Source organism: Lactuca saligna, chromosome 5 (assembly GCF_052625555.1).
Source record: "Lactuca saligna cultivar CGN05327 chromosome 5, ASM5262555v1, whole genome shotgun sequence".
NCBI classification, from domain to species: Eukaryota; Viridiplantae; Streptophyta; class Magnoliopsida; order Asterales; family Asteraceae; genus Lactuca; species Lactuca saligna.
Genome location: NC_136421.1, coordinates 148,399,390 through 148,418,184, shown reverse-complemented (window position 1 = coordinate 148,418,184; position 18,795 = coordinate 148,399,390). Strand labels below are relative to the sequence as shown.

Sequence of the window (18,795 nt, the reverse complement as noted above, 5' to 3'; positions counted from 1 at the left end):
ATTTATTTTGAGAAAACGGTAAAAAAGAATGACCAATGTGAGTGATCTAAAGCATAACACCAATATCAACCATAATAGATTAGATTGATTAATTCTTTAAACTTCCATAAAACTAACTCCAAGTACTTAGAATCGAACATGAGGACATTACATTAAGAACATAATGTCACAATTTAACCAATTGAAATTTCATAAAACCCTGATTTTCACATCAAGGTAACCCCCATTCTTTTTACAGTTTAAGCAATTGAAATTTCATAAAACTAACATACATACATACAAGCTGATTAAGTCAAGTGCCCATTGGGTCCATAAATTCACATAAATAGCTTAACCTATTAAACCATTTTTGAAACACAAGATCAACATGTACAAAGTAACATAAACCCAAAGACACAACACAAACTCAAAAACACAAAACCTGCATTTCCCATAACTCTTGCTCAAGGACAAGCCAAAAAAACAAACTGTTACATGATCGGTTAATAAGTGACAAGTACAGTTTGAAAGAGTTTCTTGGAAGTATGCTTGGGCTCAGAGCTCAGTTTAAGACTTGATAAAATCTATCATATGCAATTAATACAATATACTACAGAAAGTGGAACCTCAACAATCCTCTCCCTTGTGGGTTGCATCCGCCTATTCCTTAGATTTAGTTTCAATTCCCTTTCTGAAACAAGTTTCCCTGTTAGTTAAACTCATACTTCCAAATCTAATCATCTAATGTTATATTTGCTTCCAGATATTAAGAATCTCATTGTGTGGTAGTTTTTTAAAATTTTGGCTGATATTTATGATATATGTTTGTAAAGCAAATGAAAATTATTAGTGTAATATGTAAAAAGACCAAGTTATTTTATTATTAAAACATTGAAGATGTGTTTTCTGATGTGATGAATTTTAGTGTGTGGTTGGAGTGCATAAACTTGATGCTAAAATTACACTGTTTTTGTATATTTTTTAATGCTAGGATTGAAAATGGCTGAAGAAATGGTTTTCACTTACTCGGTATCAAACTTTTCCAAGTCCTTCACAGCTGCCTCCACTGCATAAAGTGCCATTTTCTTCACCTGTGAATCAACCAATTGCATCATTTTAAATTAGAACAGATCAGTTGAAATTAAAAAATCAAAATAATAAACTATCACATTGTTTAGAAACTAGAGTTATATGCAAAAAATAGGTAAGTACTTTCATTCATTTGTTTATTATAAGTTTATAACATCCTACTTTTGTTACAACCGGATAGATCTTTCAAAGTACAATGTTGTAATAGAAAGACATGAGAGTAGGATGCTATAATCTACAGACTTTTCTGCCAATCAGATGATTTTTAAGCCATATAACCTGTTACCTTTTTTGCTAAGTATTTTCCTAAATTACCAATTTGACCTGTTATCAGTAACATACGAACCCAAATTTATTGTGATTACATAGAGTATGCCACCAGAAGAGATTGTTTACCTCTAACTTATCTTCGTTTGCCCTATGATTTTGGGGAAGAACACGGAAATCTTCTGTCAAGCGGATGCATTCACCAACGTTTTCAGGAGATACAAAGTCCAGTGCAACTTTTATACATGACTGCACAAAAAGAAAACATATTTATTCACTTATTATAACACATAAATTTAGAAGCAACTTGAAAGGTATTCGAAATCATATTTTAGACATTTGATTAGATTCAAGTCATGCTTGCAAGCTTAGTTGAAGTTAAATTTTTACCATTTGTTTTAAAGCTAGTGGGGTAGTTCGTAAAGCTCGTGAGTGTAATCGAGTTGAGTCAAAGTTACATTTTTACCATTTGTTTTAAAGCTAGTGGGGTAGTTCGTAAAGCTCGTGAGTGTAATCGAGTTGAGTCAAAGTTACATTTTTACTATTTGTTCTATTCATATTTTATATATTGGATTAGATTAATCATATTCCCATTGAAATATAATGCAATTGCATTTTTAAATATGGAATTGAGCCAGGCTCAAAGTGTTGATCACTTCAACGAGCTCGAGCTTGAAAATTCAAGTTCATTCAGGAGTTGAATGATGGACACTATGTTGACTTAGGAAAGGAAAGAGGTTGTACTGTATTTGGCATGCATTGGATTCTGTTAATCATGATCATTCATTAATGAATACTAATTTATGTTGACTTATACCTGTTTTATTTATGTAATAGGTGTGGTTTTCGGTTCTTTGATTGGCTATATTTCGGTTCTGGTTTTCTAGTTGGGTTGGTTCTTGCGTATTGGACCGGAAATTGAAGAGCCATAATCTCTGTGAAACTTTTAGAAATTGCATAACGCATTCGCATGAAGACAGGTTGACATGAGATCTTTTCCAACATGTAGTTTATAGTTTGTACTTCAATTTATGCTACAACAGTATAAATTCATCATTTTTGTTTCCATATTGAACGAGTTATAGTTCTCTAAAGTCAGAGTATCAAAGCTGAGTTTTTTAGTTTTTCGGCTTTTATGTTTAATTTGTTAAACTATTAAAATTACATAACTGATTCGTTTGAAGTCTGATTGACATGAGATCTTTTCAAAAATGTAGTTTATAATTTGTAATTCAATTTAGGCTAGAACTTCAACATTTTTGGTTTCATACTGAATAAACTACAATCCCCCGATTCTAGGGTATCAAAGCTGACAGTTTTTCAATTTTTCAGTTTTTATGTGCAATCTGTGAAATTTTTAAAAATTACATAACTCATTCATTTGAAGTCGGATTAACATAAGATTTTTTTTCCAGCATGCAGTTTATAGTTTATACCAACGAATGGTCCAACAGGTCCTAGAACCAAAAACCGGTTTGTGTCACTAGGTGTGGTCCACAATCCAAGGAATTCTCTAAAACCAGTCATGCGCTGGAACCGAATCTGGTCTGATCCAAATGCCCACCCCTGATGGAAACTATCGATTTGTTTCTTTTTCTTCTTTTTAGTGTGGTGTGCGCAAAGTAGCTGAATGGATAATCATGTTTGTTGGTTTAGGACATGAAATAGGTTGTACTACATTACAAATGCATCGTACTAAGACTTATGTCAATTGATATCATTTATGAGCTTAATGATGAACATTAAAGGGTTGTTTCTTTTTGTTCTTTCAAGCCTATTATAGACAAAGCACCTAAAATGATAACCATGTCCTTTGACATAGGACAGAAAACAGATTGTAGCACCTTTGGCATGCATTGGATTGATTTATGTCAGAGAGCATTTTGGAGTTTAACAATGAACATTAAGGGGTTGTTTCTTTTTTTCTTCTTTTAAGTCCAATATGAACAAGTTGAATAGATAATAATGTTTGTTAACTTAAGAAAAGAAACAGGTTGCATTGCATTTGGCCGAGACGTATATCAATTGTGATCATTCATATACTTAATAATAGACACTAAGAGGATACTTCTTTTTTTTCCATTGGAGTTCGGTGGACAACTTCCTTTTGAGTTCGGTGGACAACGTCATAGATAATCATGTCTGTTGGCGTAAACAGGTTGTACTGCATTTCAAATGCACCGCATTGTTATATAAATTGATATCATTCATGAGCTTAATGATGAACACTAATAGGTTTTCTTTGTTCTTTCAAGTCTAGTATTCAGAATGGATAACCATGTCTATTGACATAGGACTAGAAATAGGTTTTAGTGCTTTCGGTATGAAATAGGTTATGTTGACTTTGGCATGCACTGGGCTGACATATGTAAATCGAGATCATTAAGGAGTTTAATGATGGACATGTTGCTTCTTTTTTTCTTCATTTAAGCCCAATATGGACAAAGTAGTTGAATGGATAACAACGTATGTTGACTTAAGACAAGAAACAAGTTGTATTGCATTTGGCATGCATCAAACTAAACTTATATCATATCAATTGTGATCATCCGTGATCTTAATAATGGACACTAAGGGGATGTTTATTTTATGTTCTATCTTCATAATCTCCATTAAAAAAAACAGCACCTAAATTTAAAGTTAGGTTGGGGACAACATAATTGCTACGTCTCCTTTGACATTATACTGTTTTCACTCACATCGAATGGTATCCCAACTGCATTTGTTGGGCAAAAGACATTAATGTTTCATGTCATAAAGTTTGTGATCCACTATGGTACACATAGATTGTGTTTGGAGTGGTAGCTGAAAAACTAATTTTTCATTTATATGCTAGCATATCAATAAGCTAATTCAAGTAGCTTATTAAAAAAACTAGTTGATAAGCTACCTGTATAGTCTCACCAAACACTAAATCACAAAAACCTTAAAAAACAAGCTAGCTTATGTGCATCAAAGAGCCTTAATTTCACAATTAGGTTGCATGCAATGACTGCCTTAAGCCACATCATTGTTATTTGAACCATTCTTTGCAAAACTTTCAATTCTCAAGCCTATTAAAGGAGCTAACCATATAGCTAGTCTGACAGTAAGGAGGTGAGAATCCATCAGAGATGTCTCATGTTCAAGTCTACGAGCTTGGACATTGTGATTTCCCTCTCTTTTGTTGGTACCATGTACGTTGTGAACATTGTATACCCTTCTTTATTTACATGATTAAAGAAAATGTCATAGCAAAAATGATAAACAAAGAATTTGAAAATGAATACACTGAAATTTTATTGCTCATCGGTTGATTGATTGATTATTACAAACCAAAAGAATATAAATAGATGGGTTTGTTACACATGGACAAAGCCTATTGGTTGGTATAAAAAGGTCCATGTCATTGTTCTCCAAAAAGTCAATGTCATTAAACAGTAACCAACCAGAGAGACGGGTAGAGAGACAGACAGATACTTCTATAAGAAGTTTAATCACTAAACTATGAACTTTGTTCCGTTCTTATGGACCTACTTATTTGTTTCATTCTTATGAAAATTTGTGATCTGTGTTTTACCTGGTATAAGGTACTACAAGGTACTACAGAAGTCTTTGGCAAGATGATACAACTGGAATTTAGTTAAGAGGAAACATAGGATAAACTTGCTTTGCAACAATGGAACTAAGCTATTATTGATCGGTATTTAATGAAATTTTCAAATAAGTTGTCATGTTCCATTTACTTTCTTATGACCAAGTATAGCCAATTTATCAGATAAAGGCCCTTTTTGTGTTCAATAATGGTCACTAAGTTTTTTTTGTACACCTAGGATCGCCGAACAAAATAAACATTGTGCTCTTTTATACCTTGTGTCCCGTATAATGAAAATCAATCACAATATGTTTTGTTCAAGATTTGCAGCAAGTTGTCATCGAGCCCTCAAGTTATCACACCAAGGTTGATATCCCTTGCAATGATCATATCCCTTGCTGAAAAACCAACTTTTGACGATAATGATTTCAACCTAATGACTTTTGAATTGAGCAAGAGCAACATCTCTTGATCAACTTTTGTAGTAAATCTTGGTACATGATTATGTTGCTGTGAAGATAAACACGATATGACAATAGACCATTATAGACTAATCCACGCTTAGTCTCTACAATGGGAGCTCAATGGTTGAGGTGCAGAATTTCACCCAGATGATCCAAAGTTCGAAACATGGCATGCCCAATATATTGCTAGTGCTTTGTGATTTACCCTCTTGGGGTTTGGCGTAGGCCGTCCTGATGGTGTGGTTTACCATTTTTATTTCATGTGATTCCACATAGCATTCGGCAACAGACTTATCCGATTGTAGAAATTGACTTGGTTTATTCACCAAGAACGTAATATTAGGCATGATCAGTGTGAAGTAATCCAACCCCACTTTTGCAAGGAGTCATGTTATCAAAGGGGTTGTCATGACATGAAGCTTGTTGCTTGGATTCATTGGAGTAGGACATGCATTTGCATTCAGCATGTCAATGGTTTACTTTTTTTTTTTGAAACAGCAAATCTAGTGGGTGTTTGGGATAACTTTTTAAAATAACTTATTAGCTTTTTAACTTTTCAAAAAGCTAATAAGCTAAAAAAAGTGTTATAGTATTTAAAAAGCGCTTTTTAAAACAGCTTTTTGGATAAGAAAAAGTAAAGTTTTCAAAAAGCTGAAAAATCCTAGTTTTTTAGCTTTTTAGCTTTTTAGCTTTTTAGTCATTTTACTCCTAAAAGCAGCTTTTCTTATCCAAACACTTTCTGAAATCAGGTTTTCCTAAAAGCTATAAGCTAATAAGCATTTTTAAATCACTTTTGTGATAAAAAGCTAACCCAAACATGCCCCTAATCTACTTTTGAGTTCACCTATGTCCTATGTCCTAGAAGGGACGTAGAACCCTTTGACCTCAAGAAGAGAGGGAAACACCTGATACATTTGAGCTAGAATCCCTTTGTAAAATGAATTCCATATTGCCTCTAGTTGTCTCAAAACCAAGAAAGCTAGCAACTAGCCTTCTGAGTGGAAACTGGACACTCGGTTTAGAAATGTTGTCTCATATTTGTTTAGATTTATTACCTGCAAACAAAATGTCATCCACATAAACCAAGACAAGGAATATAAAGCATCACCATGAAACACGTTGTTCAAAATCCAAAGTGACAAGTAAGGGTCACAATTTGTCAGACAAAGCACAAGGGACTTGCTTAGTCCAAAAATTGCATGATTGTGTCTACCAATTGCAATCAATGTTGTAAAAATCTCAATTAGTCCCCGATTAATCTCCGATTAGTCCCTAGGCGGTACGCGGCCATCCTTGCCTAAACAATTAGTGAAGTTGTACAAACTTTGAACACCTTGAAGAAGTTTTATTTTGATCAAAACTATTTGAGGAATAAGTAGTATTGTATTAGTCATATTCACATTATGATATTTATCATATTTAAACCTACTTTGATGTGATATTAGTCATTTATTTATTCTAAAATTTAACCGATTTACAATTTAGGGTACCTAACTATTCACCAACTAATCCATGAATATAAGCCGACCAATCTCTAGTCACTAGTAGGCCAACTTAGTACCGCCAAGCGACTTTTACAACAATGATCACAATAGGTGCTCAATAATGATATGGCTATCATTACGTTCAACAATGAACAATTTGAGTTGTATTTGATGTGAAAACAAATTGTTACCCATGGTGTTGATGTGACTCACAATGAAAAGAACCCAAGTGATTTATGTTTTCATTGAGGGCTTGGTACACTATTTCAAGATCAATAGTCGAAGAAACATAAGCACTTAGGGACTTGAGAAAGGAGGAAATATAAGTTATAGTTTGAGTAAATTACACAGAGAGTGCTTGTGGTTTTGAGTAATTTGCGTGTTTGGTCCCCAACCCCTTTTTTTAACTCGGACGGTCTTTAAGATATAATTTTGTTGCACGTTTGGTCCCTACTATACATTTGTGTTACGTGATCTTTGAAACCCAGATACAACACCGGAGCTTAATTCTTGACCAGAGATACAACATAGACAAGGTTGATTTGTAACTAAAAGGAACTTATCTCGGGCTATCCCCAAAACCTAAAACCAGATCGGCAAACAAGCATTGACAATCGGTTTGTAAATGCCCATATCAACAAACAACCTGTAATCGTCCGATTCTTGCAAACTAAACATCGATTTTTGTTAACCGGTGAAATAGAGAGAGGCGGATAACACCGACGATATAGAGAAAGGGTGTCGGACAATCTCTTGACAATGGAGGCTGGCGGCAGTGGCGACCACATGAGTCGCAAACTTGCAGGGGTATTTAGGTCGGGTTATTTTGGGATTCTATCACCGATGAAGTGAGAGGTGGAGATATGGTAAAGAGGAGATTGATGTCGACAGTGAGGGGTGTGAGGGAGGCAGAGTCGGTGGTGAGAAGGTGTAGATGGAGGAGGGTTACAGATTAGAACGTGAAAGCTAAAGAGAGGGAAGTAAGGGAAATAAGTTTTTGGTTGGTGGGACCACATGGATTATTTTAATATATATCTTTTTCAAATAATAAATAAATAATAAAATCTGAATATTAAATTATAGGGGTAAAACTGTCTTTTTATGTTATTAGGGACCAAATACACAACAAAATAAAGTTTAAAGGACCGTCCGAGTTATTAAAAAAAATTTTAAAAAAAAAAAAAAGGAGTTAGGGAGCAAACTCGTAAATTTACCCCAAACCAAAGGGACCATCCATGTAATTTACTCTTTTAGTTCTAAGATGCCTAACTTGGATCTAGTAAGCATTAGGATGAGTGGAGGTAGTAGATTTGGATGGGCATGGTTGTGATATTGGAGGCATTTGTAGTAGTGATTATATGTTCGTAAGGTTGTGAGGCAAACATGTTGAATGTGATTATAAGTATTATTAGGCAGTGCCTAGGCGCTAAGAGAACTGTCACTGAGTAGGACTAAAGCTAATCAGCCAAATAAATCAAGCTCCATGTTGAATGTGATTATAAGTATTATTAGGCAGTGCCTACGCGGAAAAACTCAATCCAAGACGGTCTGACTAAGTCAAACTCAGTCAAATTCAAGATGTGAACCAGGGTATGAAGATCAGCGAAGGCATGAGGACTGAGATGCTCCAATATCATCATTGCGATACATGAAGTTAACCACTACGTAGTCATTCATGATCATGCCCTAACAAGGCCAATAGTATTGCCATGTCATCATTCTCTGAATCACTATATAACGACATGCCAATTCCTTTCATTCCAACACTCCCTATTAATTACAGATGAAGCAACTTAATAAAAAGAATCTAAAAAGTAGTAGTAAGTTACTAACCTTTAGATTTCTAACTTGATGGGCACAGCCAGCAGGTATAAATACAGCATCCCCAAGCTTCTGGACAAAAGTCCATGCTTCAATTCCTGATGACAACCAAAAAGATAAGCACAATTCAGAAATTTTATAACAGTGAAATCTGATACAGAGCCTTGCAGATGTAAGGCTAACCAAACTCTTCCTTAAGCTTCCTTTTATGCTCCATGGTTAAGTAAAATGTTTGGTCATGAATTGGGTGGATGACCTGGACCAAATAAAACACAATGGAACAGTTTAAGAGATTATTATTTAGGAACATAATGCTACACATACAGGAATTTCAACTAAAAGTAAGGACTACCTGTTCCACAGGGCGACAAAAGATATGTCTAAACTCTTTAAAGTGTTTTTTGAGATATTTCTCCAGTTTAGGCGAATCTTCCCTCCGAAATATGTCCCACAGAGCACCTCCATCTCCCAAATCAAATCCATCCACACATCTACCTGATATATCAACCTGGTTATCAACTTCTTCACCATCAGAAGATATCACTTTTTTCTCGCCCTTCCTTTTAGGTCCTTTAATTCCATTTTGTCCCACAACGCTTTTCTTGGAATCCTTTCTCCTACTCTTAACTTCTTCACTAGCCTCTGTTTCCTCGTTATTTGTAACTGATGCTTTCACTTGTTTCCTGCAATTCCTTGTACTTCTTCTATGTCCATCTTGTCCCTCAACTTTTTTCGTGGAATCCTTTCTCTTCTTCTTATCTTTTTCATCACTTTTAGACTCAGGTCCTTCACATCTATCCTCCTTCAGTGCAGTTTCATCTGCTTGATCACTAGTACTAGTCACAAGACAAGAAGCTGTTTCATCCCCACTTTTTCGCTTGCGTCTACTGTAAACATGGGCATAAACATGAGCGCTTGTTTCTCCCATATTGACATCACTCGTGCTTTTTTCAACTTTAGATTCAATGATTTTTTTAAATGGGAGACCTTGTTTTTTCAGGCCAACAACTACCTCAGCAGTGGCATCTTTCATGTCATAAACATCTTGATGTTTCTTCCCCACCAGTCTAAAAAGTTCCCTCTCATCCTGAGCTTTGTGTCGTTGTTTCAATACATTTATCCTTTTACAATGTTCAGAGCCGAGGGTCACACTTGCAGTATGAGTCAGCACATTCACCTGCATGTCACCACAAAATATACTTAGTAAGGATAGATGCAGCAGAGTTTTCTTAGAGATGTCTAAAAACCCAAAGTTAATTACAAACCCCAAACCCTAACAAGATAGAGAAAGCATACCGCATCAGACATGTCACAATGAAGTTTAGTTACAGAGTCTCCACGTCCCAATTCTTGATGAATGCCATAAGCTATATATGTTTTAGGACCCAAGTCTGGCTTACAAGATTCTTTAGGCAACTTCACTGCAAGATTAAAGTATCCATCACGAGGATGTGTATATTCTTTAAAGGGTAAGGAAGTGATGAATTCAACACCATGACGTGGCAACCGTTCTTCAAATAAACTTGATGGAGGCCAGTCTTTCAACTTTAGGATCTCAGGCCACCCTTCTTTGTCATATCTACCTTCCAAATACCCAGTAAAAAATTTATGAATATTGATATCTAACTGCATGCCACAAGAAAGGTTGATTAGGCATGTAAATACCCCAAAATATCATTTTAACTTAAACGAATAAAATCTAACATAGATTCTAGAAAATTAAATACTGGGAGTAATTAAAAATATTGTCCGAAGCTTGTATGAACTGTATCCATCCAACAGTTACCAAATACAGTGCAAGTTTTCACTGCTACGGGTAGACTTTTCAAAGTATCATGTACTAATAGTCTAATACAAATAACTTGAAAGTAAAATGCCATAAATGGGTAGATTTTTGACACTACATGACTACAATGCCTTATAATGAGATAAAAATAGAAAGCAATGAAAGTAGGATGATATAATACACAAATAGATGAAAGTATGTAGCTACTTCTTGCAATTAGCCCAAAAAGAAATACTTAACATACCTCACACCAATCCAAACAATTAAGAGCAGCTACATCCAAGAGCTGATCATGATTGAGATTTGAAATCTGGCGAAAAGCACGCCACATAACCATGGGTTCCCAGCTCAACCCGAGTGTAGTTTCAAGAGCATTGCTGACAATTACAGGCTCCCCTTTTGACCAATGCCACTGAAAATGCTTTAAATCTCCAGGTTTAATGTCAATAGCACGTGGACAATACAAGTAATTGTCATTTGAATTTTCACGGGAAGCAGCTTTTCGTAACTGCTGATCACCACCATTTGAAGAACATGTGCACCATTTCTCAGGCATATCCCTCATATCTTCCTCCATTTTGTGTGTCTTTAAGAGCTTTTGTGCTTTCTCCAACAATTTTGAAACACTGTCACGTGGCCTTATGTGAACCAACTCTAAAATACCACAACCACAACCACCCATACTTTTTGGAGGACAAGGAATTCTGCCATCATCCAGAGACTTCCAGTTATGAGTTTGCTTTTTCTTTCGTGGAGGATGTTTAACAGCCTTCTTAGCTTTCAGAGGCTTCCCCCCATGTAAGTAATCAGGACCTGGATCATTAAAATCAGCCATAACTTCTTCCTTGTTTCCCATATGTTTTCCATCTCGCAATTCCCAGCAACATTCAAGACAAAGGTCATATTGACAAGAAGGGCAGCTTCTATGCAGATCAAATATTGATGTTTTACAAAAGTCACTGCATACATTAACTCACAATTGAGTAGTTTTCAGAGTAAAATGTTGTAAGATAAACAAATGAAAGTAGGATGCTATAATCAAGAAAAAAAATGAAAGAACATAAATATTGTGAAACAAGATCCTCGTATACTTGTACAATCACTGAAAAGACATACCAGTACATGCGCTCATTTGGGCTGCACTTTGCCTTCTTCAACTTTACCTTTGATAAAATAGATCCTGCCCAAAAAATAAAAAACTTAGGGAAACCTACATAAAGTATGACTGATTGCTGATTATCTATTTAAGCCACCCTTTTAGTGAGCAAACTCACATTATCATCGTTACAAGTTTACAACTCATCATCAAGCCAAGGGTAAGTTTAAATGATGAACAATGAGAGTTCAGGTTAAAGACACACTCATCATCAATAGTCAAGAATCATATTTGAAAAAACAGAAAGAACATAGAGATGAACAAGTGAAATACCTTGAATTTTAGATTCTAATTCTTTCTCCTTTATGTGCTCCTTGTTGAGACGCTTCAAGAATGGAAGAAGCACATGTAGGATATAAACAGAATACCGGATTTTCTGATCATCATCAGGTTTAAAATCAATCTTTTGTTTGACCTAAAAAACCAACAGATTCAGTATTAAATTTCTTTTTTGCATAAGAGTAAGAACAAAAACAAGTTCCATAACAAAAGATAAAGCTGCAGGAACCAACTTTAGGATGCACATCCCGCAAACAACCTTTACAGTTGCACTTGTCTAAGCAAACAGGGCAACACTCAGCAAACATCTCCTCTGTCATGTTAGGATACCTAAAAGACAGAGTAAACAACCAGACATCAAGTTAAAAAGCAAGTCCATTAGACTGCACCTTGCAAAGCAATCACTCAATTTGATTACTCAGTTAGAAAGAGGGAAGAAAAAGTTTTGATCTTTCATAATCATACCATCTTGTCATGCAAGGGACACAGTAACGCTTTGTAGTGCATTTCTGGCACCTAACAACTCGTCCACTGTCGTTTCTTTGACACTGATGACACATGTTTGAAGGTACATAAACTAGATTTCCCTGCCAACAAATGGAAGAAGATAAAGAGATGACGTTTATTGTTTAATCAAGGAGATGTATTTAAATTTAAATAGAGAAAGAGGGAAACCAGTGTTACATTTTCATCTGGAACCTTGTGCCTTGCGGCACACCTTGGCCTTGATTCCTCCTTCTTGATTGAGCTTGAAGCTTTCTTGCTTCTCTTTTCTTTCTTTGGAACTGTCTGCAGATGTTTCTTCTTCCTTCCATCCTCAGCATAACTAAAATCGGCATTCCTAGGACTTCTTGTGGGCCTCCCACTCTCTTTTTTGACATATTTACTGTTTATTACTTCATTGGTTCTGTTTCCCTCTCGATCAGGTGTAGCAATAGAAGTTTTAGCATCAACCATATCTTCTTCTGTTTCTTCTGGGAGCTTGTTATCATCGTCACGTGACTTCACAACACCAATTGTCATCTTCCTTACTTCTTTTGTAGAAAGACAAAGCTTTTTCTGGCGTGATTTATTCTTCTTCTCTGGAGATTTAGTAGCAGTAACAGTGTTCCCATTCTTCGCTTTCCGACCTCTTTTCCAGACTTTCTTCTTCTGAGCACCCTCCTTCCCCTCTGCTTCAGATTTAGAACCCCCATTTTGTTCTATACCTCCATCACCATCTTCTTTATCTTGTTCCTCTTCACCCATCTTTTGTTTCTTTGGAACTGATCGCTGGTGTATCTTCTTCCGTACATCCTCTTCAAAATCATAATAATAGTCAAAAATTGCATAATTAATAACCTCATTCCTAGTACTTCTTTTGGGCCTTCCACTCTCTTTTTTGTCGTCTTTGTTGTTTACTACTTGGTTGATAACATTTCCCTCTCGATCAGTAGTAGCAAGATCGGTTTCAGCATCAACCATACCTTCTTCTGTTTCTTTTGAGGACTTGTTATCATCATCACTTGACTTCACAACACCAACCGCCATCCTCTCTTCTTTTGTAGTAACAACCTGCTTCAGGCGACCACGTGGTTTGATCTTTTTCTCTTGAGATTTAGCAGCAGTATCACTGATCCCGTTGTTCCCTTTCCGAATTCTTTTCCTACCTCTATTCTTCTGAACATTCACCTTCCCCTCTGCTTCAGATTCAGAAATCCCACTTTGTTCTTCACCTGCATCACCATTGATAGTTTTAAATCGTTCTTTCAGAATATGAGGAGAAGGCAAAGACGAAGGTACACCGTCAGCATCAACACCAACACGACATCGTTCCTGGTCATTAACAGCCACCTCGACATTCATCACCATGTGATTGATTTCATTATTCCTGTTCTCTGTAATTGTTGTCGCCATCAATAAAAACTAATTCTTGAGACTCAAGAAAATAAAAAGCACTTTATACAGGAAGAAGAAAAACAGTGGGTGGAAGTGGAATTAGGGTTTGAATACAATGGCCGTTTCCAAAAAAAAAAAAGAATACGATGGGGATTGCTGTAGATTCAAACGAGGGATTCCCGCGCCCAGAACTCCAATTCGCGGGTCTCGCAAACACGGGAAGTGCTCACTAGAATCGAGGGAACCCTTACCGTTAACGTTATCAAATCAAAACTAAAAAAATGGAAATTTTCTTCCATTTGGTTGTAAATAGTACAAAACACAGATAAATTCAAATTTGAGATTGTATTTTTTTTAAAAAAAATTTTGACACTATGTTATTGATTTTTTACTAAATGTAATATATAACCCGTTACTTGAGATGGTTTACAAGGGGTAGTGAAGTGTATATGTTTATGATAGTGAGTTGGAAGTATGATGCTATGCTAGTGGACCAAACTACCGTAACAAACTAATGACCTAAATATAGGGGTGAGCAAAAACCGTACCGCAATTAAATTTAACCGCAAAAACCGCATAAACCGCAACCGATAAACCGCAACCGCAATTAAAACCGATGATGAGGTTTTCTGTTTTTCAAAAACCGCAAATTTGCGGTGCGGTGCGGTTATTAGTTTTCAAAAACCGCACCGCACCGCATATGTTATATACAATTTTTTTAATTATTTATTAATATATTAAATACTAAAAATAACATAAGTTTTATGGATGAAAGATGGATAAAATACTAGAAGACCAAAATATTAGTGTTTTGTTATGTTTAACTTTAAAAAATGGTGAAATTTGACAATTTTAAGATATTTTTTGTAAATTACTATTGATTTGACGTTTTTAAGATATTAGTTGTTTGTAATTTAAGTTAATTGTCTTATACTTTATGGTTTTTTTATTATTACAAGTAATATGTTTGAACTTTTAAAACCGTTTGAGCTCTAAATTGTGGTTAAAAACCATACAAAATAACCGCACCAATTCCATGCGGTTAATAACCGCAACACAGAAAAAACAAAACCGCACCGCAAAAATAACCGCCTAACCGCACCACAAAAATAACCGCACTATGCGGTTTTCAAAATGGATTAACCGCATTTGCGGTTAGTGGTGAGGTTTTAGCTAATAACCGCACCGAACCGCACCGCGCTCACCCCTACCTAAATACCCTTACCTTATGAAAAAATTAGGATTATAAAAGATAAAAATGATGACCATAAACACTATACCAACAATACACATATTTTGACCAAATTGCTATGAAGAATATCAAAAAAATAATTACCAAATGAATTGGAAGTATGATGTTATATGACTAGTGGACTAAACTACCATTTACTTATGTAACAAACTAGTGACCAAAAAAGGATGGATCAAAATATCCTTACATTAGGAAACAATTTGGATTATAAAAGATAGACAAAATTACAAAAATGGTCCATGTGGTTTGCTAAAATTATTAAAGTTAGTCACTCTTAATTTTTTTTTTTGATGTAAATGGCCATTGTGGTTTTCAAAACTTGCACGGATGACCCTTTTTACTAACGTCGTTAGGGGTTGAATTAGTAAGGGTATTTTTGTCTTTTCAAGTATACAAGGATTGGATTCACAAGTTAGGGGTTTTATTAGTAAGGGTATTTTTGTCTTTTCAAGTATAAAAGAATTGGATTCGCAACTTTGGTTAAACCACACGAACCATTTTTGTAATTTGTCTTAAAATGAAAATTCATTAGAGGTTGAATTAGTAAGGGTATTTTTGTCTTTTCAAGTATACAAGGATTGGATTCGCAAGTTAGGGGTTTTATTAGTAAGGGTATTTTTGTCCTTTCAAGTATAAAAGAATTGGATTCGCAACTTTGGTTAAACCACAGGGACCATTTTTGTAATTTGTCTTAAAATGAAAAGTTGTTAGGGGCTGAATTAGTAAGGGTATTTTTGTCTTTTCAAGTATACAAGGATTGGATTCGCAAGTTAGGGGTTTTATTAGTAAGGGTATTTTTGTCTTTTCAAGTATAAAAGAATTGGATTCGCAACTTTAATTAAACCACAGGGATCATTTTTGTAATTTGTCTTAAAATGAAAAGTATGAAAGAAAAATGAGGGATCAATTTTTGTAATTTGTCTTAGTATGAAAGAAAAATGAGGGAAGGAGGATTCGAACTTTGGACTCCTCTCTTCTCCTTTTTAGCCAAAACTCTAGCTAACTAGTCTAGAGTGAACTTGTTTTATATTTCCGAAAAATAATATATATTATCTAAAACCGCAAATACATTAATAAAAAAAAACATATTTTTACAAAAATAAAAAATAAAAAATAAATTAAATTGAACAAAATATATTTTTAGCGTATTGCAAAAAAAATATTTTTTACAAACAATTTACTTTTTTTTTCATAAAATATTTTTTTATGTATTTAAAAAAAAATACTTTTTCGTAAAATATGTTATTACATTTCTATGATCCTAAAGCATATTTTTACGTTTTCATATAAAAATATGTTTTTTTTTCTTTCACGTATAAAAAAAGGTTTTTTTTACGTATTTATTTTATGTAAATTATGTTTTCTATATATTTAAAAAATATGTTTTGTATAAAATATTATTAGATTGTTATAATCCGAAAATATATATTTTTACCTTATGTTAACGTCTTTAGTTGGTTTGCAATTATTGTTTTTTTTTTTTACGTAAAAACATTAAGAACAAGATATTATTTCGTAAATATGTGTTTTTGTATAATATTTTATCTTAAATATATATGTAATGTTTATAATATTTTGTCTTAAATTAGCTTAATATGTTATTTTAAATAATTATTTATATGAAATGTGTTGTCGTATAATATGTTTTTATGTGTTTTCGTAAAAATGTGTTATCTTAAATATGTTATCTTAAAATGCGTTTTACGATAAAAACATTAACGTGGTAACATATCATACAAAAAAGTATTTTTACGTTATGTTAACGTTTTTAGTTTGCTTTACGTAGAAAATATAAGTCGTTTTGATTTGATCCTAAAACATTTTTTTACGTTATGTTATCACGTTCGAAATTTTTTTACGTAAAAACATTTAATACGAAAAATATATTTTTTAAATATATAAAAAAACATATTTTACATAAATAAATACGTAAAAAAATCTTTGTTTTCTATGTGAAAGAAAAAAATATATATTTTTATAAAAACGTAAAAACATGTTTTAAGATCATAACAATGTAATAACATATTATATGAAAACGTATTTTTTTAAATACATAAAAAAAAATTATGGAAGACAAATACGTAAAAAAAACAAGTAAATTGTTTTTGTAAAATATATTTTGTTTACAATGCTAAAAATAAATTTTTTTAATTTAAAAAAAGTTTTTTTTTTTGTAAAATATGTATTTTTTTATTAATATATTTGCGTTTTTTTGGTAATATATATTAATTTTCGGAAAAAAAAAAAAAACAAGTTTGACTCTAGCCTAGTGGGCTAGAGTTTTGGTTGAAAAATGAGAGGGATAGAAGGTCTCAAGTTCGAATCCTCATTCTCTTGTTTTCTATCACTCTTATCATTTTAAGATGGATTACAAAAATGGTCCCTATGGTTTAACCAAAGTTACGAATTCAGTCATTTTATACTTGAAAAGATGAAAACGCCCTCTGAATACTAACAATGTTAGTAAAAATGGTCATCTATGTAAGTTTTGAAAACTACAGGGGCTATTTGTATCAAAAAAAATGAACAGGGACTAACTTTGTTATTTTTAGCAAACCACAGGGACTATTTTTGTAATTTTGTCTAAAAGATAATAAAACGATGACCATAAACACTATACCAACATTACACATATTTTAACCAAAATGCTATGAAAATTACCATAAACACCATACCAACATTACATAAATTCTTACCATCAAAATCCATACATTTTGTGTGACATCCCGCTTATTAAATAAATAAATTGATAAAATTAATAACAAATAGTAGCCCTAAATTATTAATAAGTTACCAGTGTTAGTCATAAGGAGCTAAATGACATAATTTTTGGAAATTTTGGATCTTTATTGTAATATTTGGACTTAAATTGTAATAAATTGTGGGAAGCAAGGGCTAAAGAGTAAAATGGGGATTTATATGGTAATAATTAGAGAAAGAAGGGTTGAATATGTCGTAACTGATATTTTAGGGGTTAAAATGTAATTTTCGAATTAGTTTGTAAAGAGTTTTGAAGTTTGAGGGTTGTTTAGTAAGTTATGGATTTAATTTGAAAAGGATTTCAGAAGTCAAGGTATGTTTGGTAAACTATGAACTTATTATGAAAGGATTTTTCAAGGTAAGAGGTTAAATGGTAAATATTGGAGTTATGTTGAAAAGTTTTGGTGGAGGAGGGTCCAAACTTGTAAAAAATGGGTTAATGTTTGAAAGGATCACGGGTTTAGACCCGGACCCCCTTCCCTTCCCGCTTCAAGATACATCACCGGATACCTTCAACCCTAAACCTAATTCGTCATCTCTTTAGCCGCCATGTGTAACTTTCAGTCGCCACCACGTGCTTCACTCATTTTCCTGTCAGCCATAGCCGCCAAACGACTGTCGTTTCCAGCCAAAGACGTAGCCACCAATGTGATTCGTTAACCGTTCACCGTCGGCGTCACTCCAGTTGCCGACGAGGATCACGAGCAGGCGTCTCTCTCATTATTGTTGTTGTTGTTGTACTTGGTGGGTTTCACACCACCATTTCCCTTCTCCATTTCTCTTCCGATTGTCCATGAGGGTGGTTGTGATTAGGTGCGTTTCTTGTGCACAGCTCGTGTTCGTGAAGTGTGTGTAGGGGTGTGTTGCTGACTGGAAAGCTATGTGGACCACCATGGCAACCAACTATAATGGTTGTCGCTAAGGTGCTTCTTTTGCCACCGCCAACCACCGTGAGAGGTGGTTGCGTATGTGTGTGATATGGTTGTATGTGTGATTTACTGTGTGT

At 34.1% G+C, this 18,795-nt stretch overlaps 1 protein-coding gene across 2 annotated transcripts; it reads right to left on the bottom strand.

Moving 5' to 3' along the window:
* Positions 1-403: 403 nt before the first annotated feature.
* Positions 404-14,050, bottom strand: LOC145048993 (lysine-specific demethylase JMJ27-like). 2 transcript variants are annotated; one of them, XM_078997677.1, is made up of 13 exons: positions 12,584-14,049; positions 12,365-12,486; positions 12,133-12,229; positions 11,894-12,035; positions 11,581-11,644; positions 10,709-11,423; positions 9,975-10,304; positions 9,031-9,855; positions 8,862-8,934; positions 8,691-8,776; positions 1,465-1,584; positions 1,006-1,070; positions 404-670 (listed from the first exon to the last, which is right to left on the bottom strand). In XM_078997677.1, the coding sequence occupies exons 1-13, from the start codon at positions 13,793-13,795 to the stop codon at positions 640-642; spliced, it is 3,882 nt and encodes a 1,293-aa protein (XP_078853803.1). In that variant the 5' UTR covers positions 13,796-14,049; the 3' UTR covers positions 404-639. The 2 variants fall into 2 exon arrangements, 1 of the variants encoding a protein (XP_078853803.1); XR_013683127.1 differs by lacking the exons at positions 404-670; positions 1,006-1,070 and adding an exon at positions 6,279-6,428 and having other exon boundaries at positions 1,498-1,584; positions 12,584-14,050.
* Between the last annotated feature and the right edge of the window lie 4,745 nt (positions 14,051-18,795).